General features: G+C 37.5%; 1 protein-coding gene across 1 annotated transcript in view; it reads left to right on the top strand.

Annotated features, from left to right (window-relative positions):
• LOC124612992 (syntaxin-17) overlaps window positions 1–24,924 on the top strand; it is a 38,175-nt gene extending 13,251 nt beyond the window's left edge. Inside the window, exons 4-5 of the mRNA XM_047141537.1 lie at window positions 5,784–6,000; window positions 23,780–24,924. Of these exons, the coding sequence (XP_046997493.1) occupies window positions 5,784–6,000; window positions 23,780–23,931 (369 nt within the window). The 3' untranslated portion in view covers window positions 23,932–24,924. The remainder of the gene's footprint in view (window positions 1–5,783; window positions 6,001–23,779) is intronic.
• The last annotated feature ends 2,061 nt before the right edge of the window (window positions 24,925–26,985 follow it).

The following is a 26,985-nucleotide window of genomic DNA, read 5'->3' as shown; positions in this document are numbered from 1 at the left end:
TACAAAAGGTGTTGGGAGTAGTGTATCAATTTTTTGGAGAAGAGTATTTCAAAGGAGACCATGCACAATAGCTAAAAGGTAAGAGTAGAAAAATTTTGTGGCCAAAGTTCTGGAATTTTTTGAGTAGACCTCGTATATACATTGGGTAGGTGGGGATCATGTGTCACCCATTTTACATATATCATTGCTGTTTGGACAAATTAATCAATGTGATGATGTTGTATATATATATTACTATTGTCTTCAAGTTACTGACTGTAATGAAAATAATTACATGGCTGCTTAAATATGTGTGTGTGTGTGTGTGTGTGTGTGTGTGTATATATATATATATATATATATATATATATATATATATATAATGAAAATAATTACATGGCTGCTTAAATGTGTGTGTGTGTGTATATATATATATATATATATATATATATATATATATATATATATATATATATATCAGTAGCTTGAAGACAATAGTAAAATATATATACAACTTAATCACATTGTTTCAATTGTGTCATAGTTAATGTGCAGTGCCTTTTTAATACTATTTACAATCTGAAAAAGGTAGTTAAGCTACCAAAACTGATCATCCCTTTGTAAATAATTTTCTAATGTTAAATGTGATTGAGACAATATATTGAAAAAACTGAAAGTGTCAAAAAGTTTTATGTAAAGTTTTTAAAATTTTTATAGCTGTTCAATCGATTATCTGCTTATGATCACTTTCTCCTATTCTGACAATGACATGTATTCGGTATTTTGTTGCTTGTTCAATATTGGTTCGCCCAAGAATTTATTCACGCTTGCGTCTAGAAGGGAAACAACACATGTTATTTATGATGTTGTAGCGAATTTGTAAAAGATTTTACTTTACATACTACATTTATTCTTTTAAAAAAGTCTTGCTGCGCCCACAGGACTGTACATTTGGATACCTGTGTCAGTGTTTATGTATGTAAATATCCGTACTTAAGCTAGAGAAGAACTAATGCTCAAAAGCTAGTGTTAATGTTTTCTGTTACATGGTTCTGTGCTCTATGCATCAGTCTGCTGTAGGTGTGTGGTCAGGGTTACCACTAGTTCTGGAAATCAGGGAATTTCAAACGTGTTGGGGAAATATCAGGGAAATTAAAAAAAAACTCTGGAAAAATCTCACTTTTGTCTCAGTAGATGAAGTGGTTTGTTTAGTAAGATGTCATGCATTGTCGCTGGCTGTGCCAACTGGGAATGTTCACCACTTCCCTACTCCCTCAACTTTTACTGCTTCTTCTCTTTCTACCACTCCCCTCAGTTTGCAATCAGTGTTGCCACCACATCTTGCTGCTAACCTAATAACTGCGGAAGAGAGGCAGGAAGGCATGAAGAGTGATTTGTTTGGGTATGATTTTCTGAGACTGTTGACACAGCAGCCACTGACGACAGTCGTGTGCATGGGTTGCATCTGAGAGATTGTGATTAGGAAGAATGGTGTTATGTGCCTTTCAGAGAAGCTAGAAAGTGTGGTAATGCAGTTCAGGTTATACTACGTTGCAAGATAGTGTCATACGGAAATGGTTGCAAATGGAAGCTGCTTGGCTGCAAGCAGACAGACCACTGGATATTGCTGTGGAACCATGTACAGGAGAATGCAGAGTCATGTAAAGGCAGTGGTATGCTAATTGGTATGACACACAAGTCATCATCAGTCAAAGAACAAATTTAAAACATGACCGTGAGACGTAGGTGGGTCGGTTCCAAGACACTCTGATCACTATATGGTTGCTGGCTTTAAGGCTCCCAATGAATATGTTTCTGCAACCTAGTGCTCAAAAACATCAATTATATCAAAGAAAATTAACAGTACTGGAGAGTCACTTTCAAGCTTTTATGCTCAGTTGTTTAATAGTGTCAGCCAGAAACACCATGTGACCAGCTAAGGCAGGGCAGTGTGAATGCTGTGTACAGGGAGGATCATATGTTGGTAACTCAGAAATTTTAGGATTTCTGATTTATCATCCAAGTTGACATCTCTATTATCTGACACCAAATGGGTGCAATGAGAAGCTCCATATATTTCAAACATAAGATCTTGAGAGGGTCATAAGGCTAATACAAGCTCTAACAAGTCTCTTTGGACAATGAGGACACAATCATTGTGGCAATATGTTGTATTATATTTTTCAGTATATGTTGTATCTTCTTCTTTTCCTATGCATAAATTTCTATTGTGTCACCATTGCCTCATTACCATAAGTACATTTTTTACTGAAGTCCTAAATATTTTTAAATTCCCAAGTTTTTTTAAATTTCTTTTCCCAGGTGAAGGAACCTCAGATTCTATAGTTCAGCAGATTTCTCTGAATCACACCAGATGCTAGGGTGGCTCGGGACCCTGTCAGTTTCCTCTGTCCTTCCGCAGTCTGACCTTGTGCTTCTTCTCTACTGACCTCATCATCAGTGGGACTTTAAAGACCAGTCTTTCCCTCTTGTAGAGTTTGGAAATAATTTAGGGAAACAACAACTATTACTGTTCCCAATAAACTGGGAGTATGGATTCATGTCCCAATTTGGCATAAATTTTCGTTTGTCATGTTTTTACTGATGTCATGTCATTTTCAACGCCATTGACTCCAGGTGTTTTGTGTCAGTGAATTCAACTGTATTGAAATATTTCTTTGTTAAGATTAATGAACTGACCTTTAAGAGTTCGGTAATTGTGAGACACACACACACACAGGCTTAATGGAACATACTACCAGAGAATAAAACCAACACCAGAACAGTGACAAAGTTCCACGGTGGAAAATAATAGAGAGCTGTTTGGAAGCTCTGAAGACTGAAACGTAATAGCTTTGCATGCTCTAGTAGGGTCCAATTGTTCATACAGTACACATCATGTAGAGAGGCATTTCTGTGCAGAGACAGAGCATGGAGAGAATGAAGTTTGTGGAAGTATGGTGCTAGATAATGGTCAAACAAAGTTACATTGAGAAACTGTGTTGCTTCAGATGACAGTCTGCTTCATTTGCCTTCAGTACATCAGATTATATATATTCAACTCTAAGAGGAGAATAACAGTTTTTAACAGTGATTTCAGTCCATCATCGACTGATGACCACAGATGTTAAGTCCCATAGTGCTCAGAGCCATTTGAACCAACTCAGTCCATCATCTACATGAGAGATGTACTGACAATGTTGTGTCTGCTGTCCCAGAGCAATAGCCCATGTGACATTGATTGGTGAAGACGTGAAGTATAATTTTTCATAAAAGACAATTGTCTAATGACAAGGTCATTGATACTGGTTAAAATATTTGTCATTTTAGTGCAATTTGGATTGTATTGTAAGAAAAATGTAATGCACAATGCAATTAACTAAATTTAAATCGTTACATTTGCTGGGCAACTCCTTATATTCCAAAATACATTTTCTTTAAATGTATAATTCTTTAATGAGTTTTTTGTGGTTGTGTTAAGCTGTGCATAAAAAAGAATTACTGGTAACATGGACTGTTGCAAAAGACTATGGTGTAAATTAACCATCTTCACCTCCCTATCAGAGTGTTCTTCCTGAAGGTTTTCAGTGTGCCACGCACAGTCTGCCCTTGCTGAAGGGTCTATTACTTCATGCATAAGTGCTTCAGTATCTGCTATCTTGAATGTTTTAGTCTTTCCTGCCATGTAGCTTATAATCTGTGCCCAAAAGATTATATTGACAGTGGTGTGGGGCTAAATGTAAAACTTTGTGTCCGCATTCACATAAGTCAGGTTTCCATGTTTTGTGACATGACTTCTACAAATTAATGAGCTGCAGGAGATTAGCATGCATTTGGTTTATACTGTGCATAATATTTTTATTTTTGAGGCTTCCCTGGTGTTTATATTTGGTGTTTTCTCTTTAGCAAGTGAATAATGACGCTCATTGTCCATTACAATGATTTTGGAGCAAGGTACAGCAAGAACTGTTCAGTGAAGCACTTCCTGAAATTGACACCATTCATTTCCAAATGTTAATCACTGCTGTTCTTTGTACACCTAAATAAGACCTTGCTCCCAGGAATAAACCCAGAAGAGGAGCCAACGTGCAGAATCTACCATTGCTTGTTTTCAGCAGGTTTTCTTGGAATGAATCTGATTCACCCATGTTCAATTACAGTAATGTACTGTTGAACTACCTTCTTCTCATGTTTTGTCCATGTTTCTCAGGAATGTGGCTCGTGCTGCAGCTGTGTCACTTCTTTCCATTAAAAACTTTCTTCCATCATTACTTTTAACATATTTAAACTAATGTCTTATAAAAGCCTTTGCATTTACAAAGTGGTACCTTTGATGACACTTTCCTGTAGCATAATTGTAACAAGTTTTTTTTTACATCAGATAGTCACTCTTTATATACATTGCAAACACGAAGTACCTTAAAACGTCCTTGTCAATACCATCCATGTGCGTTACAGATTTGTTGCGATTTTGATGTTTTCCATGTGACACAAAATGAGTTTGTCCTGACCTTTATACAGCTGTGACCCTTTCGTTTATAGTGCACTGTACAGTTCTCTTACCAACACCACGCTCCTGCAGCCCATACTTGTGTCTTCAGATTGTTAACGATAGAGTCCAATTCTCGGATTCATGTTTGAAAATGTTATAAACCTAGTGAATAATCTCGAGCTTGCATGTGAAGCACATCACATTATACCTGTCACGTGACATATTTATTTGGATATCACATTAACGCATATATAGATACAAATTCACAGCTATACTGCTACAAGAAAATAAGACTGACAGTTAATGAATAATTCAGTTGTTCTATGAATGAAACCGCATTGTTGCGAGGTACACCAACTGCACAGCTTGGCCATGTGGGTTAGCCGTGTGGTCTGAAGCGTCTTGTCACGGTTCGCACTGCTCCTCTGTTCGGAGGTTCGAGTCCTCCCTCGGGTATGGGCGTGTGTGTTGTCCTTAGGGTAAGTGAGATTAAGTAGTGTGTAAGCTTAGGGGCCGATGACCTTAGCAGTTTGATCCCATAGGCTCTTGCCACAAATTGCACAGCTTATGGAAGAGGGAGTCTTGCCATGTAGCAGTAACTCATGGCTAGCTGCTCAGAAAGAGAATGAATCTGATTGACTACCAGCAGTTAACAGAGGGGTTGTGCAAATGGCTGAAAATACGGCCACAGCTCTGAAAACTGCTCTAATAACTGTGAGATATTATGTTAAGAATGATCAAGATTCCTGATCTGTGGTTGCCTGTCTCAGTAATCTCTAAAAGGACAAATAAATTTTTTGAAATATTTGTCTGCTAAACTGAGGAGGATATTTATTTAACAAACCAGTCATCAGAAACTTTGTTCAGTCTTGTTGTGAATGCACTATATATGGATCAGTTGATCTTAAAATTTTGTTACTGGCAGCTTTTCTGTATCACAGGTGGATTTAAATAAGCTTGAGTTTTGTGAAAACTGAAAGGAAAAGTACATGGTGAAGTCTGTGTAAGTATTTTAGATAATTGTGTTCATTTAGTGGTACTGGTGTACCCAGCAGGGGGCAGCATTGTCAGGTCTCTCTGCAGTCTTTTTTCATTGCAGCCTTGTGTATACCTTTTGAATGAAAATTATGCTTAGCTGACTGCATTTTCTTACCCAGTAATTCTTAATCACTTTTTTAAGACTGAAAGCAACTGTAAGGAGGATGCTTTCATATGCTGAAATTTGCTGCTGTCTTGATTTTGTAATTACTTAAAACACTTTTTTGTGATAAGTTGAGCCATAATATAGTAAATCATAATTGTTTTTCTTTAGGAACAGGGAGAAGATGTGGAAGAAGTTGAGAAGAATGTTGAAACTACAGACAAAAATGTTAAAGAAGGAACAAAGTTCTTGGCAAGAGCAGCTCGCTATAAAGCAGCTATGTATCCAGTTGCAGGAGCATTGATTGGGACTTGTTTAGGTGGACCAGTGGGTCTTGTTGCTGGGCTCAAATTTGGAGGATTAGCTGCTATTGGTTGTGGTGCAATTGGTAAGATTGTATTTAATTTTTTGTTTGAAAATTTATATATGTTACATGCCTGAAAGCTAGAGCAATAAATATAATAAAGAGCAGTTCAAAATAGATATAGCAATTATAAACGGCTATAACTATTTAAGTTATAGTGATACATCAATTAGAATTATAGAGAATATTTAAAAAGTTCGGTTTTCTTAAACCTACCTAATAGATGTTCTATATGAGCCCCCTTGGCCACATACACAACGTTTAAGCAGTAACTTGTTTCCCACTGTATGTTCTGTAGAACTTGTGGAATCAGCAACACAAGCATGTTAGAAGTGCGCATTTTGAGTTCTGGAATTGTTTTTGGCATAGAAGGCACATATACTAGGTCTTTCACATAGCCCCATAAAAAGAAATCTGTGGGTGTCAGATCTGCACACCTGGACGGCCAAGAGGGAAACCCAGGATCATCATGTCCAGTACAACTGATCCAGTGATTTGGAAAATATTGATTTAAACAATGTGCAGACCTCTGTACCCCATTATGGAGGTTCTCTGTCTTTCCTTGGAACCTGTATCAAGCTGTGGTATCAGTCATTGCTCAAGCATGCCAGGTAAATATTTGCTGAAACACTTAGCACAACGAACAAAAATGGACTGTGCAATTTTTATGTCGGCATCTATGAAACGTATGAACTAATAGTGTGTCATGCTGATGTTCAGTTATACACAAAGACTTTTCTATATCTAGTATTCAAATGTTGTCCCAGTTAACCTCACTTATGTGGAAGGTTACTACATAACAAGAATTTCTTCCTCATTGGCTTCCAGCATTGCTATCGTACAATTTGTACAGTTGACATAATCTTCCTGTTTCAGTTTCTGTAAAATGTGAAATACATATGGTTTCATTTTCACCCTCGTTTTGAGAATATAGCAAACTATTGTTTGTAGCATTTGTAGTTCCCTATTTGCTTTGTGTGTCAGTTTCCTTGAACTGCATTCAAACTAAAGATGAATTTTGTAACATTTTGCTCTGATACATGTGATCAACCAGTGCATTTTGCTTTGTACAAACACCCTGTTTTTTGAAACTGGAGATGCCATCTGTGTGTATCATTAGCTTTTGGATGTACTTGATCAAGTTTCTGACAAAATCTTCTCTTCACTGGTATGACAGAACAACAGTTGTTTAATTCTATGATGCAGAATGCCTTCAGTATGCGATTCACCAGTTCCACTTAAGTCACAGAACTTTTTATTCACTGCACTTACATAGTGATTGAAATTTTGAACTTTGTTTTACATTCTCTGTAATTCTTATGATTGTATCACTGCACACGAACTACGTAAATCCATTTGTGTTTGCTGTATTCATTTTCAGGTGCCCTGTACATACACTGAATATTATGTTGAGATAAAGTTTCATTTCTTTTTTTTCAATTGGTGTTTGCTGTATTTACCATGCATCCAGTACCTTGCTACTCTGATGATTAACACATGTTTGTGAAAGGACATACAAAGCACATAGTAGCTCGCAAAAGATCATAACAACACACCATGGTGACAACAAATATTATTCTTTTAGAGTGTTGAGGTAAAAAAGTGGGTAAAGATTAACACAAATACACTAATGTGTTATGAAGTGAAATTGCAACATGAAATTCTGGCTATGCAACAGATTCCATAACATGAAGATAAGCAGTAGATACATATATCTGTATAATCTGACAGTTTATGGGATGTATTGATTTTTCCATAGGAATACACTAAAATATGTATTCAGATTACAAACTCATAAGGACCCTATGATGATTCTGTAAGCTCTTGTATTTTTAGAAGCAAGGATCATAGTAATCATATTTTGAAATTTCTGTTTCAACTTGCTTATTCCATTTGTACAAACTGACTTAGTTATCACATAACTGTTCACAAGAAAAAAATAGTTGATTAAAATTACCTTCTGATATTGAATTGCACAAACAATTTGAGTAATGTCTGTTGCCTGTCCTATGGAATTGACTGGAGAAGTTTGTGCGATTGAAGGGGAACCTTTGTTTAACGTATTTGATATCATACCTCCAGCCCAGCCTGTAAACAAAAATCTTGTATGTTTTTATGGAAAGTGTGTGTATGTGTGGGGGGGGGGGGCAGATAGTAGTTTATAGTTCTGGTACCCTTGTCTCATCTTTTTTCTTTCCACTCTACTTTCCACATGTTATATGCCCTCACTTTTAGTACTTCAGGGACTTGGCTGGATGTACTGGAATGGGGGATAAGCAGTTGTCCATTGTGTGTTGCATCCTTTTTCCATGAGATCCACATTCTCTCTCTCTCTCTCTCTCTCTCTCTCTCTCTCTCTCTCTCTCTTTTTCTCTCTGTTTTTTTTTTTTTTTTAAATGTTCAGCGGAAGTTCGCCTAAGTTCCATATTACTGTAGCTCAATCATCATCTCCTTTGTTTATCACGAAGGGTTAAGAACTGACAGCCCTCTTAACGAGTCAGATATGAGGAGGATCCCATTCAGTCCAAGAGGCATGATGAATTGGAGAACTTGCATTATGGCTTCTGTCTCTGTTGTAAACATTGTCACGATCTAAGGAAGGGTGTTATCACATCTGGCCATTACTGTGACATAGTATGATTTTTTGTTAATATGTTGTCAGTGTTTGATGCTTCACATATAGGGTCAAAGGATATCGCAAGACACAAGTAGAAGACAAAGTTGGATTCCAGAGTGATGGCTCACATGCTGAACTAGGGTGTATATGCTCCGGGAGAACTGAGGAATTCGGAAAAAAAAAACGGAAATTTTTTCATCCAGGAAATACCTGGGAATTTTTTAGGATTCTGGGAATTTTTCATTATTTTAATTTTCAGCTAAATTTCTGTGAGTTTGACTGATAAGAACTGATGCTCTAAGAATATCACTTTAGCCCACTACTGCAGAATAATACTGCAGCAGTACAATATAAATGAGATAAAAACACCAAAATAAAGCTTAAGTTGCAAAGAAAATGTGCTATTTATAACAACAAAATACAGTGCAAAGGCTTTAGGACGAAGACTATGCAGTAATTTGTAACAACAAACTGGTTTCAATGAGCGTGAAGTCACAACTGTTTACATTTGTAACAGGCTGTGGGAAAATATTTGCAAATGATAGTTTGAAGAGCATTACTTTCAAAATAAATTTTCTTTTACACAAGATGAATTATGTTACGTGTGAGAATGAGCGATGAAGTTCTTAAATCATGGAGCATTTGACTCTTTGAAACCCTAATGCTTTGAGGACCAGCCATTTAGAAATATTTCAATCCCAGAAGACCAGCCATTTATGGCATCATTTAAAATTTTACTGGTGCATATATATAGGGTAACACAGACTAAAAAGGACCAGGATTCAATGTTAGTTTTTCATATTTATTTTAGTTCTTTCATTCATTCCAAAGTATGCAATATTGATGGCAAAAAGTGATTATCCTTCAAAGAAAATGCAAGGTAAAGTTCTTGAGCAATGTCATACGTAATCGGCTTTTCGGTGGAAAAGTCGAAGTGCTCGACAGAACATGTATTCAACCAGGTAATGCACAAAATGTTCGGTTCCCATCAGTGAAATCTACAATTGTGCTTTTAGAAATATTCAGCTGCTGCAATTTCAGCTATGCTCTTAGGATCCTGTGTAACCACACACTCGAAGGAAAAAAGCAAAAAACTTTCTACGACCAATGAAAGCTTAACCTTTCTTGGTGAAAAATATCATCTTGTAGTCATATTTCACTGCCAGGCCACTCAGAGCACTACTACAGTCACTGTTCCTGTATCGGTTACATGGACATCGCACTACTTATATTATGGTGTTGTGTGTGTGGAAACTACCCTGCTATATTTGGTGAATTTGTATTTATACTTTTGTAATACCAAAATATGTAGGGTTCATGTTGCTGCACATTAATCTTTCCACTATGTGGCGATTTCCCTCATTGTGCTCTGCTCTTTGCCATCGTAGCCAGTGGTCTTGTCCCCTTATCTGCTCCTCTACTTTTCTTCTTCCCCACAAGTTAAGTAGTTTAATTGCAGCCACAAAAGATGGTTAGATGTTAGCCATATACCTCCAGGAACCTCCAAGTCCTTGTGGGATGTATATCACAAAGAATCGCTGCAATATTGTGTTCTGAAGGTGGAATAAAACCCTGGTTAGCAGGTGATCATAACATTTTGCCTCATCAGTAATTTATGTTTCTACTTGTGTTTTTTCATGGTATCTTACATGAACTACATCAACTGTCCTATTCTTGGACAATTGAATGTTAAGAGGTTTTATGAATCTACTTGTATGCTGTTGTGTAATTGTATAACCGCAGTGAGGATATACTGTTTTGTATTCTTTTCTTTTTTTCGTCTGCAGTGATATTGGTAGCTAATTTTCTCCTGGAAATATAAGCTTTTTTTAAAAAATACACACCACCTAAGAGGAAAAGTATTTCTGTGCATTCTCTCTCTCTCCCAGGAATGTTGATTGCACCTACACCATGTTTAACAAGCCAAAAAAACTCTGTAAAGAATGGCTAAATATGATTGGAGTAATGGCTGTAACAGAATTACTATCAAACAGAGGAAAGTTCAGGTTGGAATATCAACAATATAATGAAAGCATAGGTTGCTGTTCACTGTAAAGATGACACAATAAGTTGCAGACGGGCACAACAAAAATACTATTACACATTGAGCCTTTTTCAGAAAGGAAAATACACACACACATTCACACAAGCAAGCACACCTCAGGCACACATAACTGCTGCCTTTGGTCACTCTGGTCAGAATGCATTGGTGTCACATTATATGGAAGCAGCAGTATGGAGTGGGTGGGTAATGAGGGGAAGGGATAGCAGGGTACAGGTGGGGAGGGGGAAAGGACCTATCACTGCCTGATGGAGCATGCAGGACTAGATAGTAGCTGTCAGCTGCAGCTGTGGGGATAATCAGTGATCTTGATTGAGCTGTGTAACTCAGCTTCATTGCATTTTCTCCATCTGAAATGAAGTTCCGGTCAACTTAAAGTTTGTCACACTGTCTATGTGGAGTTAATCTAATAGATAACCTAAGTGAAACAGTCAAAATACTAGCTTGTTTATTGCATTGCAAACTGACAGAGACTGATATGAGTTTAGCACCTGAAACATGACATAGGACTGATGGTACCAAGGCGGTTGCCATTGCTCCTTATGTAGCTTCCACCAATAGCAAAATGATATTGTACATTGTTTCAATCACACTTACTGGAGTTTAGAATTAAGATTTCAGTGCTTTTACAAAACTGATTATGGAATTTGATTTTACAGATCATTGCAAAGTTTTTGAGTCAATTACTGTGTTAAATATTACAATGTTATGACCAAATTCCCCCCCCCCCTCCCCCTCCCTCCCCCATGAACCATGGACCTTGCCGCTGGTGGGGAGGCTTGCGTGCCTCAGCGATACAGATGACCGTACCGTAGGTGCAACCACAACGGAGGGGTATCTGTTGAGAGGCCAGACAAACGTGTGGTTCCTGAAGAGGGGCAGCAGCCTTTTCAGTAGTTGCAGGGGCAGCAATCTGGATGATTGACTGATCTGGCCTTGTAACAATAACCAAAACGGCCTTGCTGTGCTGGTACTGCGAACAGCTGAAAGCAAGGGGAAACTACAGCCGTAATTTTTCCCGAGGGCATGCAGCTTTACTGTATGGTTAAATGATGATGGCGTCGTCTTGGGTAAAATATTCTGGAGGTAAAATAGTCCCCCATTCGGATCTCCGGGCGGGGACTACTCAAGAGGACGTTGTTATCGTGAGAAAGAAAACTGGCATTCTACGGATCGGAGCGTGGAATGTCGGATCCCTTAATCGAACAGGTAGGTTAGAAAATTTAAAAAGGGAAATGGATAGGTTAAAGTTAGATATAGTGGGAATTAGTGAAGTTCGGTGGCAGGGGGAACAAGACTTTTGGTCAGGTGAATACAGGGTTATAAATACAAAATCAAATAGGGGTAATGCAGGAGTAGGTTTAATAATGAATAAAAAAAATAAGGAGTGCAGGTAAGCTACTACAAACAGCATAGTGAACGCATTATTGTGGCCAAAATAGACACGAAGCCCACGCCTACAACAGTAGTACAGGTTTATATGCCAACTAGTTCTGCAGATGACGAAGTAATTGATGAAATGTATGATGAGATAAAAGAAATTATTCAGATAGTGAAGGGAGATGAAAATTTAATAGTCATGGGTTACTGGAATTCGAGTGTAGGAAAAGGGAGAGAAGGAAACATAGTAGGTGAATATGGATTGGGGGTAAGAAATGAAAGAGGAAGCCGTCTGTTAGAATTTTGCACAGAGCATACATGGAAGAATCCCGCAGATACTAAAAGGTATCAGATAGATTATATAATGGTAAGACAGAGATTTAGGAACCAGGTTTTAAATTGTAAGACATTTGCATGGGCAATTGTGGACTCTGACCACAATCTATTGGTTATGAACTGCAGATTAAAATTGAAAAAACTGCAAAAAGGTGGGAATTTAAGGAGATGGGACCTGGATAAACTGACTAAACCAGAGGTTGTGCAGAGTTTCAGGGAGAGCATAAGGGAACAATTGACAGCAGTGGGGGAAAGAAGTACAGTAGAAGAAGAATGGGCAGCTCTGAGGGATGAAGTAGTAAAGGCAGCAGAGGAACAAGTAGGTAAAAAGACAAGGGCTAGTAGAAATCCTTGGGTAACAGAAGAAATATTGAATTTAATTGATGAAAGGAGGAAACATAAAAACGCAGTAAATGAAGCAGGCAAAAAGGAATACAAACGTTTGAAAAATGAGATCGACAGGAAGTGCAAAATGGCTAAGCAGGGATTGTTAGAGGACAAATGTAAGGATGTAGAGGCTTATCTCACTAGGGGTAAGATATATACTGCCTACAGGAAAACTAGAGAGAGCTTTGGAGAAAAGAGAACCACTTGTATGAATATCAAGAGCTCAGATGGAAACCCAGTCCTAACCAAAGAAGGGAAAGCAGAAAGGTGGAAGGAGTATATAGAGGGTCTATACAAGGGCGATGTACTTGAGGACAATAGTATAGAAATGGAAGAGAATGTAGATGAAGATGAAATGGGAGATACGATACTGCGTGAAGAGTTTGACAGAGCACTGAAAGACCTGAGCCGAAACAAGGCCCCGGGAGTAGACAACATTCCATTAGAAATACTGACGGCCTTGGGAGAGCCAGTCCTGACAAAACTGTACCATCTGGTGAGCAAGATGTATGAGAACAGGCGAATTATCCTCAGACTTCAAGAAGATTATAATAATTCCAATCCCAAAGAAAGCAGGTGTTGACAAATGTGAAAATTACCGAACTATCAGTTTAATAAGTTACAGCTGCAAAATACTAACGCGAATTCTTTACAGACGAATGGAAAAGCTGGTAGAAGCTGACCTCGGGGAAGATCAGTTTGGATTCCGTAGAAATATTGGAACACGTGAGGCAATACTGACCTTACGACTTATCTTAGAAGAAAGATTAAGGAAAGGCAAACCTACGTTTCTAGCATTTGTAGACTTAGAGGCAGCTTTTGACAATGTTGACTGAAATACTCTCTTTCAAATTATAAATGTGGCAGGGGTAAAATACAGGGAGCGATAGGCTATTTACAATTTGTACAGTAACCAGATGGCAGTTATAAGAGTCGAGGGGCATGAAAGGGAAGCAGCGGTTGGGAAGGGAGTGAGGCAGGGTTGTAACCTCTCCCCAATGTTATTCAATCTGTATATTGAGCAAGCAGTAAAGGAAACAAACGAAAAATTCGGAGTAGGTATTAAAATCCATGGAGAAGAAATAAAAACTTTGAGGTTCGCCGATGACATTGTAATTCTGTCAGAGACAGCAAAGGACTTGGAAGAGCAGTTGAACATAATGGACAGTGTCTTGAAAGGAGGATATAAGATGAACATCAACAAAAGCAAAATGAGGATAATGGAATGTAGTCGAATTAAGTCGGGTGATGCTGAGGGAATTAGATTAGGAAATGAGACACTTAAAGTAGTAAAGGAGTTTTGCTATTTGGGGAGCAAAATAACTGATGATGGTCGAAGTAGAGAAGATATAAAATATAGACTGGCAATGGCAAGGAAAGCGTTTCTGAAGAAGAGAAATTTGTTAACATCGAGTATAGATTTAAGTGTCAGGAAGTCGTTTCTGAAAGTATTTGTGTGGAGTGTAGCCATCTATGGAAGTGAAACATGGACAATAAATAGTTTGGACGGGCAGAGAATAGAAGCTTTCGAAATGTGATGCTACAGAAGAATGCTGAAGATTAGATGGGTAGATCACATAACTAATGAGGAAGTATTGAATAGAATTGGGGATAAGAGGAGTTTGTGGCACACCTTGAAGAGAAGAAGGGACCGGTTGGTAGGACATGTTCTGAGGCACCAAGGGATCACAAATTTAGCATTGGAGTGCAGCATGGAGGGTAAAAATCGTAAGGGGGAGACCAAGAGATGAAGACACTAAGCAGATTCAAAAGGATGTAGGTTGCCGTAGGTACTGGGAGATGAAGAAACTTGCACAGGATAGGGTAGCATTGAGAGCTGCATCAAACCAGTCTCAGGACTGAAGACCACAACAACAACAACAACAACAACATGACCAAATTATGTGTAATATGTATTCGTAACTAGGTTTAATTATTTTCATTTGTAGTTTTATAAATACAGATTGGTTTTTGTTCCTGTGACTTTACAATTGGCTGCACTATAATTACTGCCATGAATTTTTGAGTGGTAAATTGGACTTTTGTTGACATTGACTTTGACATATTTTTAGTTTGTTGTTTGATATCTTTATAAATTAATTATATTTCATCTTAATTGATCTTGATACATCTCAGGTTGACTTATTTTCAATCCAATAATGTTAGAATACAAGCTCTTTCATTTACGTAACTTCATGACCTAGTATCAAATACTTACTTATTGTCATAACCCCCCTCCCTTTCCAAAGTATCACACAACATAAGAATTATCGGTGAGACTTTGGCTCAGTATGCATACCTTAGAATAGGAGTTGCGTTATACAAAATGATCGAAGTGCCTGTAATACAAGATATCTTGTATAAAGAAGAGTTTTAACATATATACATATCATGACATAGATTATTCATGATTATTTATTTTTCACGAATGCTGAAGCATGTCCTTTCTCCAATCCATCAATTCACAGGCTGAATGAAACTCACATATATGAAGTGTCATCATAAGGTATCTCACTTCTCCTCAGTTCCATTCATATCCTTTGCCTTGCTCTTGAATGACATGCTCCATTACTAAGAGTTCAGTCGTAACACAACTACAGAAAATGTATAAATTTTCCGATGATTGGTGCATGATTTAGGCTTACAGTTATGAATACCATACAATTAAATTTGAAATGTTTTAGGTGATTATATTATTATCTAGCACAGATAAATGGCAAAACGCTATCATATATGTGTTTTGTTCTAGTATTGGGGATTTATGTTGAGTATGTGGAGGCAAAGTTTATTAGATAAAGTGCTAACCAAATGTTTTACTGATTTAAATCAGTTCTGATATTTTGCTAATTCATCTAATAGCATTCATGTGTAATAGCATAGGTAAATCACTTCAAAATGTATGAAGTATTCGTTTATTATATAAATGTCATGTACATGACATAGCAACGCCTTCCACACACAACACATTTCCAGGAAAATCATGTTTTTAAAATTACAATAGCTATTTTTTCAACTAGGAAATATTTGAGTTGTAGTTACTCTTCATGGAATGTGAGTAGTTTTATTATTATAAAATAATCTTCAGAACGGTCATTCATTCAAATAAATGTCATAAGTATCAAGGTGTATTTTCAGTAACTGCAAACACCTCAGATTATTCAAGACTGGTTTGATAGTATAATGTTCCTTTGATGGCATTTTTGTTGTATAATGTTCCTTTGATGGCATTACATTAGATTCATCAGTATCAGTTAGCACAGGTTCTGTCTCTCTTTGACAACAGGTTCCTCTTATCACTTTTTGGTGTGGTTAGACACTTACAATACAAATAGTTTCAGGTAAGGTAATCAAATAGACATCTTATTTTGTCAAAAATTGATGGTTTTCCTTGTTATATAAGTAGTTTCAGGTGTATCATTAGCTGTATGTGCATATAAATTAAATCATAAATCAGTCCTACTGCACTTAGTGTAGACTTACATTACTATTGCTTCCACAATAGTACTGATCAATAATAATATCTCTTTTTGCTTTGTATAACTTTGTAAGTGTAGTAAGACTGTTTTATACAAGTTGATTTTGCGTTTTGTTTCTTTCATCTGTTCACATTGGAACCAGCAAGGGTTGGTGTGATATAAAAAGAGGAAAACTTCCACAGAGACTCTTCGTTACATGTTGATGCGTTAATTATTCATTTCGAGATTGACATAATTTATTTCAAGATGGACATTTTTTCATTTCATTTAATAAATTTCACAATAAGTGGTAATATGAGTATTGATGTAGCATTATAATCATATAGTCAATGTCTTTTGTAGGATAAATGTATCATTATTTACATTAAGTTACGGACTATCAGGAAGGCCAGAAAAAGCAAGACAGATCTCCCTTGCAAACAAAATAATCGAACATGGTGATTATTCCACACACCCTGACTGTAAATTTGGATGCCCATGTGGTGATTAGACCTGTTGTGCTGCCATTCATGAACAGTATTCCAGGGGGTGTTTTCCAATAAGATAACACCCGCCCACATGGCACTGTTGTGACCCAGCAAGCTCTACAGAGTGTCAACATGTTGCCTTGGTCTGCTCAATCATCATATCTGTCTCCAATTACGCACATGTGTGGGACATAGTCAGACAACAACTCTAGTGTCATCCGCAAACAGCATTAACTGTCCTTGTATTGACCAACCAAGTGTAGTGTTAATGACTTAAATATGTTACCTAGACAAATGTATTCCTGAAATTTCATTACTTTACATTTTTTTTTTTTTTTTTTTTTTTTTTTTTTGTTGTGATTATTTCCCATCAATGTAGTTTCAACCAAGTAAATGTGTTCATTAACTTACTCATTTTAGCACCAAAGCTTGAGATTAGCTCTCTACATTCTACACATTTTATTACTTGGTTGAAACTACATTGTTAGGGAAAAATCGCATCACCAAAAAAAAATTAATATAGAGTAATGAAATTTTGGGAATACATTGTCTATGTGGCAAAATGTACTGTGACAAAACCAATTTTTTACTGAATTAGATTTGCGAACAAATTTGAACAATATTCTCGTGACCTGTTTACATCACTTACAACTCGGTTACAAAAACTTTTAAGTAGAATCCCAAAGCAGTTCCAAATTCCCATTGCAGAGTGTGTTTCTAGACGGTCGTGTTCTGTTGAGTTCATTATTTTTTTCAGAAAATTACTTTGTAGCAATAAAATTGTTTGGCAAACTATCAGAGCCATGACCCCCTCCCCCCAAATATCTTTTCTGCATCACAAATAATTCTCTGGTTTCATTACAGTTTGGACACCCCGCCGCCCACCAATTCCTCCTTCAGCATTATTTTCTTTAAATAGTTTAGACTAGAATTGTGGTGAAATTCGGTACCAGTGTGACATCATTAACCCGACTTACATCTCACATGAACTCCGAGCTCTGACCTTTTTCCGCATGTGTCAACACCTGCTGAGCTTGAGGGTGACATCGCTGTATGCCACTCTTTTGCACCATTGTAGAGGGTGCTTGTAGGCACCTTTCAGCCAAATTTCGAATGCCGGTGTTGCAATAGGAAACAGTTATGAGATTTCAAAAAAGTGATCCTTCAGTTGTGTTATGCAATGTAACAGTGTATTTGGATGTCTCAGTAGGGAGCTCAATGTTTTACTGAATGCAAGTCCATGTGAGAGTACTCATGCAGTAAGCAGTCTTAACTTGTTGAGAATTGGAAAGTTATGACTATGGTTGACATTCCCTGCATTAATATTATTTGCTACAGTGCTCACAATAAGATGAATTACTACAACCAATAAAAGAAATAAAGATTTGGGTTCAACATCCCATCAACGATGAGGTCATTTGAAACATAGTGCAAGCTTGGATTGGAGTAAGAATTTTGCCATGTCCTTTTTCAAAGGAACTCTTCTCAACACGTTTCATGTGATTTATGGATACCATGGAAAACCTAACTCTGGATTGCTGGATGAAGATTTGAGGTACTGTCCTCCTGAATGCTAGTTCAATGTCTTACTGCTTCCCAAACTTATGAAAAGTTGCAGTCATACTAGTTTGCCTTCACTGTAAAATTTTTGTGCAAAGATAAATATGTTGTTTGTGAGACTTGGCTGTTTGCAATAGACATGGCCCTGAAATAGTTTGCCATACGTACTTACTAAACAGCACCCCATCGTAATTGTATGATAACTGCAGATAAAATGAAAGAATTAAGTTAAGAAGAAAGGTTATCTCTTATGCTTAATCCACATCGGGACTCAATGTTGTGCATCTTTGTTTCGTGGTCGAATCAAGTCTGAATTGGCACTGCTGTGATTCAGACCTGCACCATGCTACCATGTGTATTGCGGGTCTAAACTGATACAAGATTTGAATGTCATTGAAATGGGATTCTCTGAAAAAATGTTGTGCAGCGTTGCCAGTGTGGACGTGTTCGGGGTCAGTTTGGCTCAGTCTAGCACATAGTCATCAGTGTTATTGTTATCATTTAGCATTGTTATAGTTTATATTTTCCACTATGTAGTCTACTGAAACTATTTTGTAACTGATTGAAGATCTTCAGATGAGCAGCTGCATGTGGGTCATCATACATATTGAATACAGAAAGTGTGATAAGTGAGGACAGGCATTAAAATTTAATTCACACTTTGAAAAGCCACTTTTGGCAAAAACACAAGAAATTAGAGGAAAGTGGGACTTCTCCAGAAAAATATTTATGGTTCAGATATGAACCTCTGTGTTTTTCCTACATGCCAGCTATTTAAGAGGATTTTGTAACAGTGATGTAGAAGAATATAAGGTAAGGGGTTACAAAATTAATAATTGTTATGAACAGCAACAAAATCATTCATTTTGTAATCCCTTACCTTTTTATGAACTGCACCCCCCTACGAACCGTGGACCTTGCCATTGGTGGGGAGGCTTGCGTGCCTCAGCGATACAGATGGCCGTACCGTAGGTGCAACCACAACGGAGGGGTATCTGTTGAGAGGCCAGACAAATGCGTGGTTCCTGAAGAGGGGCAGCAGCCTTTTCAGTAGTTGCAGGGGCAACAGTCTGGATGATTGACTGATATGGTCTTGTAACAGTAACCAAAACGGCCTTGCTGTGCTGGTACTGTGAACGGTGAAAGCAAGGGGAAACTACAGCCGTAATTGTTCCCCAGGGCATGCGGCTTTACTGTATGGTTAAATGATGAAGAAAGAAAACTGGCGTTCTACGGGTCGGAGCATGGAATGTCAGATCCCTTAATCGGGCAGGTAGGTTAGAAAATTCAAAAAGGGAAATGGATAGGTTAAAGTTAGATATTGTGGGAATTAGTGAACTTTGGTGGCAGGAGGAACAAGAGTTCTGGTCAGGTGAATACAGGGTTATAAATACAAAATCAAATAGGGGTAATGCAGGAGTAGGTTTAATATAGAATAAAAAAATATGGGTGCGGGTACGCTACTACAAACAGCATAGTGAACGCATTATTGTGGCCAAAATAGACACGAAGCCCACGCCTACTACAGTAGTACAGGTTTATATGCCAACTAGCTCTGCAGGTGACGAAGTAATTGATGAAATGTATGATGAGGTAAAAGAAATTATTCAGATAGTGAAGAGAGACGAAAATTTAATAGTCATGGGTGACTGGAATTTGATAGTAGGAAAAGGAAGAGAAGGAAACATAGTAGGTGAATATGGATTGGGGATAAGAAATGAAAGAGGAAGCCTCCTGATAGAATTTTGCACAGAGCATAACTTAACCATAGCTAACACTTGGTTCAAGAATCATGAAAGAAGGTTGTATACATGGAAGAAGCCTGGAGATAATAGAAGGTATCAGATAGATTATATAATGGTAATACAGAGATTTAGGAACCAGGTTTTAAATTTTAAGACATTTCCAGGGGCAGATGTGGACTCTGACCACAATCTATTGGTTATGAACTGTAGATTAAAACTGAAGAAACTGCAAAAGGGAGGAATTTAAGGAGATGGGACCTGGATAAACTGACTAAACCAGAGGTTGTACAGAGTTTCAGTCAGAGCATAAGGGAACAATTGACAGGAATGGGGGAAAGAAATACAGTAGAAGAAGAATGGTTAGCTTTGAGGGATGAAGTAGTGGAGGCAGCAGAGGATCAAGTAGGTAAAAAGATGAGGGCTAGTAGAAATCCTTGGGTAACAGAAGAAATATTGAATTTAATTGATGCAAGGAGAAATATAAAAATGCAGTAAATGAAGCAGGCAAAAAGGAATACAAACGTCTCAAAATTGAGATCGACAGGAAGTGCAAAATGGCTGAGCAGGGATGGCTAGAGGACAAATGTAAGGATGTGGAGGCTTATCTCACTAGGGGTAATATAGATACTGCCTACAGGAAACTTAAAGAGACCTTTGGAGAAAAGAGAACCACTTGTATGAATATCAAGAGCTCAGATGGAAACCCAGTTTAGAACTGGGGAAAACAGACAGATGGAAGGAGTATATAGAGGGTCTATGCAAGGGCAATGTACTTGAGGACAACGTTATGGAAATGGAAGAGGATGTAGATGAATATGAAATGGGAGATACGATACTGCGTGAAGAGTTTGACAGAGCAGTGAAGGACCTAAGTCGAAACAAGTCCCCGGGAGTAGACAACATTCCATTAGAACTACTGACAGCCAGTCCTGACATAACACTACCATCCGGTGAGCAAGATGTACGAGACAGGCAAAATACCCTCAGACTTCAAGACTTTAATAATTCCAATCCCAAAGAAAGCAGGTGTTGACAGATGTGAAAATTACATAACTGTTAGTTTAATAAGTCACGGCTCCAAAATACTAAACGCGAATTATTTACAGACAAATGGAAAAACTGATAGAAGCCGACCTCGGGGAAGATCAGTTTGGATTCCGTAGAAATATTGGAACACGTGAGGCAGTACTGACCCTACAACTCATCTTAGTAAATAGATTAAGGAAAAGCAAACCTATGTTTCTAGCATTTGTAGACTTTGAGAAAGATTTTGACAATGTTGACTGGAATACTCTCTTTCAAATTCCAAAGGGGGCAGGGGTAAAATACAGGGAGCGAAAGGCTATTTACAATTTGTACAGAAACCAGATGGCAGTTATGAGTCGAGACACATGAAAGGGAAGCAGTGGTTGGGATGGGTGTGAGACAGGGTTGTAACCTCTCCCCAATGTTATTCAATCTGTATATTGAGCAAGCAGTAAAGGAAACAAAAGAAAAATTCGGAGTAGGTATTAAAATCCATGGAGAAGAAATAAAAACTTTGAGGTTCGCCGATGACATTGTAATTCTGTCAGAGACAGCAAAGGACTTGGAAGAGCAGTTGAACGGAATGGACAGTGTCTTGAAAGGAGGATATAAGATGAACATCAACAAAAGCAAAACGAGGATAATGGAATGTACTTGATTTAAGTCGGGTGATGCTGAGGGAATTGGATTAGGAAATGAGACACTTAAATTGGTAAAGGAGTTATGCTATTTGGGGAGCAAAATAACTGATGGTGGTCGAAGTAGAGAGGCTATAAAAGGTAGACTGGCAATGGCAAGGAAAGCCTTTCTGAAGAAGAGAAATTTGTTAACATCGAGTATAGATATAAGTGTCAGGAAGTCGTTTCTGAAAGTATTTGTGTGGAGTGTAGCCATCTATGGAAGTGAAACATGGACAATAAATAGTTTGGACAGGCAGAGAATAGAAGCTTTCGAAATGTGATGCTACAGAAGAATGCTGAAGATTAGATGGGTAGATCACATAACTAATGAGGAGGTATTGAATAGAATTGGGGAGAAGAGGAGTTTGTGGCACAACTTGACGAGAATAAGGGACCGGTTGGTAGGACATGTTCTGAGGCATCAAGGGATCACCAATTTAGTATCGGAGGGCAGCGTGGATGGTAAAAATCGTAGAGGGAGACCAACAGATGAATACAGTAAGCAGATTCAGAAGGATGTAGATTGCAGTAGCTACTGGGAGATGAAGAAGCTTGCACAGGATATAGTAGCTAGGAGGGCTGCATCAAACCAGTCTCAGGACTGAAGACCACAACAACAACAGTGAACTGCAAATCACATTTTAATTTTTTACAAATACAGGAGGAGGATTAGGAAAATATAACTTATATATATAGTTTTCAAATAATTTCATCTTGGTAATGCAATGAACCTTCAGATGATACAAAGCAATCTCTAAATTCATTTTTGATTCCCTGCACTTCATTTAGAGACTCCTTGGTACACTTTGTAGCCGTAGAAGTTTTGATTTTTTTTAGTTGTATTCTCCACGTACATGTATAAAGTTGCCATCAGAATCTTCCTTGTCAAAAATCCCATGTGGAGTGCAAGTTATTTTTGAATGACATCAGAGGAAAAAAAATAGGCACTTGCAATAATCACATTTTCCACTTTACTGGGATGTAGTGCAATAGGTTTCAGTAGCATCCAAAATTTTGTGAGCCATGTCCCAAAAATATTTTCAATAATGCGGCATGCACGACTTAGGTGATAATTGAATATTCTGTCAGTGTGTAACAGATGGAATGCATCATCTGCTACAAATTTGAATGGCACGGAGTTTTCTCTCCCTGGCAGTGGGGTGGGCTGAGGCAAACTCAGTGTTCCATTATTTATTTTTCATGTAACACTGTATATTTAAATACTATGTCATTGAAATTCTTCCTTAACACCCCACATCCAAACATATGAAATTGTAGTTGGCATCAGCTACAGCAATCAGAAAATGCTGAAGAATTTCTTGTAATTACAAAATATACTTCCACTGTGTGCTGAAACCAAAATCTGTAGTTTTTCTGTAAGTAAAAGCGAAACAGACAGATGTGTGTAGGCTAGTTCCCAAGCGATTTTGAGCAAAGCTGCCCTATATAATGTCGACAAGACTCTTTGCTGTGGCCTTGTCCCTGAACAGATATGAGGCATTGAATCAGGGCAGCCCCACAACAAAGATCTTCAACATTGTTGTGGTGTGGTCTCAGCTTTACAAAAATACACGATTTCAACCATTTAATGATTCAATGAAGTCAGTTGCTACTGGAAAATGCCGAAGTCTTGCAAGTAGTGACCAGAATTCATTTTCCGTGCTCACACAAGAAGAAACAGAGATTTACAGTAATTCACCTTGGCATAACTCTTCTTTCCCTCCACACCTTTTATGAAACATGAGGTATGTGTATGTGTCAGTAATTTTTTTCCCCCCTTGTGTTGAATATTTACATACATTGACCAACTTCCCTCAGCTTCTTTAGTCAACAGCACTCAGAAGTCTTGGTTGTACCTGATAATGTTTTAAACTGTGGGCTTGTTCCATAGTATGATATATATGTAATTGTATTGACAGATTATTGTGATGGGTGACATCGAGAAAGTGTTGAACATTAGAAAAAGAATGCAAGTCTGACAGAAATTTGTTGAATTTAGTGTCAATATTGTAGTAGTGTGTAGCTATACAAAACAGTATAATACAAACTTTTTTCCTTCTTCTTCAGGTTACACTGGTGGGCGGTTTTTGAAAAAGAAGGAAGAAGCCCTTGCAAAGTCTGATATTGAACTACCTACAGTGCGGTCTCCACCACCGACCATGAAAACCTCTGTTTCATTGCCACTTATTACTAATCGTCCTGGTGACCTGTCATCCTGATGTTGTCTGCTGTAGCACTTCTTCAGTGCTACTTAAATATTTTCACAGCCTCTCTGAGAGACATTTTTGAAAGTGACAACTTATTTTGATGCAAGAGATTGCTACTTTTCTCTGTGCTTAATGGTTCTGCTGCACAAATGTTATAGAGCCAAGATGTGATTTTTGAAATTTGTAAAGAGAGTGTGCACATGTGATGTTGGAGTTCTGTTACTTGTACCTGGTAATGAAACTAGTCTCAAGAATTGTTGTGCTACAATTTATGTAAATACTTATATGATACTAAGGTTGCATTCATCATCGATGAATAAGTATCATGATGTGAGATAAAAAAAAAACCTGTTCTTCATATTTTGAAATGATTGAGTGAGGACTCGCTGCAGTGGAAACGGTACAGTTAACTATGCTGAAATCTCTCTCTCTCTCTCTCTCTCTTTCTCTCTCTCTCTCTCTCTCTCTCTTTGATCTGTTCTTTTTTCTTTCTCATTGAAACATAATGTAAATGAACCAAGTGTATCCCAAAAAACATTGCAGTTTTAGAAAGTGAAAGATTTACTCCAATTCATTACCAGTTTCTGTGCACAAGAACCGTTTGAGACAAAACAGTATTTCCTATTCTCCAATCTGCAACAGTTTGCAAGAAATCCTGCCTCTTAAGTCAGAGGAACTCTGTGAAAGGGAAGACACTAAAAAAAGATCTTTCACATAATCCAGCTAAAAGAAATCACATGGGGTAACATCTATTCATCTCATAAGCCTAGGGAGTGTAGTGACACAATCCCAAAAATACTCAAACATGTAATAAAGTGGTGTATGTCATTATTCCCAATAGGTGGAGGCAGGCGAGAGAATTGTCTCTGTTGTTCATGCCGTGTCCTGTATCTAGACAGTAATCAGCAAAAGTAAAAGTAAATTTTTTGTCCGATCTAGTCTGGTGTGACATCTATGTTTGTTGCATCTGTCATGTGGTTTGATGCCTGTTGGTCAAAATACGTGAAAAATGTTTGATTCTTGCTTGTGACACACATGGTTGTGTTATGCTTTTATCTTTGTACGTGAGTGACAAAGACAGCTCTAGATGCTGAAATATTTTGAAAAATGTTGTCCACAAATACAGCTGTTTGTATCAAATTGGGTCATAGGATGACAGTATCTGTTTCCTCGTATGTGATGCTGGCATTGGTGAGAAACAGGCATTAACTGTATTTATTCCTTCCTTTTCAGGCAGATTTAAAATTAAAATCATGCTTTCTACGTATATAGGGTTCATTTAATTTCTTTTCTTTGATACTTGATAATTGGTTTTGAATCCAGCAAAAACTAAATTTATGTAGATTTATTGAATTGTATACTGCTGTGTTCATTCTGGAATAAGATCAGTGACAAATAAAACACAAATTGTTGTCTTAAATATTTTCTCAGCTGTTCAATATGCAGATACCATGGGCTGAATGTCCTAAGATCTCACATCGTGGGGAAGTTGCTGATGAAGACTATGTTGTGTGACAGCAGATGATGGTTTTTACGTAGACATGGGCTTTTCCAACTTCCGATTTGAAATGTGATGACAGCTACAAGCTATAATTTTTTCAAACCACTAGAAAGAGAACTTGGGCTTAACGGTACATCTTAATTCAAGGATACAGCTTGACAAAGAGGGTTTCCATGAAACACTGTGCAGTAGTGAACTCTCATCTCAGAACCTATACATTAAGTGCTCCATGGAAGAATATAATCTAAAAGTAAGCACTCTATGAGACCAGAATGATATGGATCCTGCATCCAAGCATGGAGATCAGAAGATATTTGTGTTCTCTGACACCAGTATTTATACACATTAGTTACACTCTATCTGTGCTTCAAATACTAGTAAATTCGAACCTTTTCTCTATCTCACATGTGGAAAGATGAAGATATCCCAGAAAATCAGTACTTATCCCAGTAGTCACATAAACACTGGTGGTGTAGCAAGCCTCATCCTAAACACTGTGTTGCCTGAAAAGAGGTGCAGTCATTCATTTCTTAATAACACACCAATCTACCAACCTGCTTCACCATGAAGGACAGATTTTTAACCTAACCCAGATACAAATACTAAATGGTGCAGTTTTCTATTTCCATTAGAGTTCTTATCCTACTGCATGTCTATGTCTCTCACTTTTGAGGTGCTTATTTCCTGTCACTCCTCTTACTTCTCACCATTCAGTCAAATGCTCAGAATTTTGACCACCAGCTTGGAAACATTTCATTATTGTTCATTTAAATGATGCTACACAGTGCACAAATGTGCTTGCATTAATCTCCATGTAAGCTTTTAAAATTTCAGTGTTTTTAAATGTGTTCTGAATGAAAAGGTATTTGTTTTACCCTGTAGAATCTAAATTTGTGATAAGAAATGTGTGTTATAATTTTAAAAAATAAGTCAGTTTTGCCTCAAAGTTGCCTGTAATTTGTTTTCAACTGGATGATCACTTAATTCTTGTAAATGTAAATGGTTGCTAGACCGTAACCACTAAATGTGATTTCGCAAACTGAAGCAGGTGAAAAGGTGTCTGTGCACACATCACCAACTTATCAAGTTGTGCTGCTACACAGTGGAGTGGTATAACAGCCACGTCAGTCTAATCAGTCATAATTTCCACAACTGCTCTAGCATAATTTCTTGTTTGCAGAGACATTCAATTGCATTCTTAGCCATGAAAAATACTTGTAATTCTAATATTCTTTTGTGTACACCTGGTAAAGCTGTATGACTGTTTCCTCTTTTTCCTTTGGAATAGCAAAAGCACTGATTACATTTAGTTTTATTAGCTTGGACCAGTAACTTGTTTTAGTTAAATTTGAAGGTCAGAATAAGGAGCTATCTTCAGCAGAAGCACATCTTTTTATGTACTCAAGGCTGTGATGGTTTGTGCTTGTAAATAGTTTTTAAACCCATGACCATGTTGAGTTAGAGCTTTGGTTTGTGTTTGTAATTTCATAGTTGGTCTAAAATATCCCCATTTTTAAAAACAGCAAGAACAAAAAGCCAATAAAAATGGACTATGGTATTAAAGT

This window comes from Schistocerca americana, chromosome 4 (assembly GCF_021461395.2).
Source record: "Schistocerca americana isolate TAMUIC-IGC-003095 chromosome 4, iqSchAmer2.1, whole genome shotgun sequence".
NCBI classification, from domain to species: domain Eukaryota; kingdom Metazoa; phylum Arthropoda; class Insecta; order Orthoptera; family Acrididae; genus Schistocerca; species Schistocerca americana.
The sequence above is the reverse complement of the archived record's forward strand: the minus strand, read 5'-3'. Positions and strand labels throughout refer to the sequence as shown.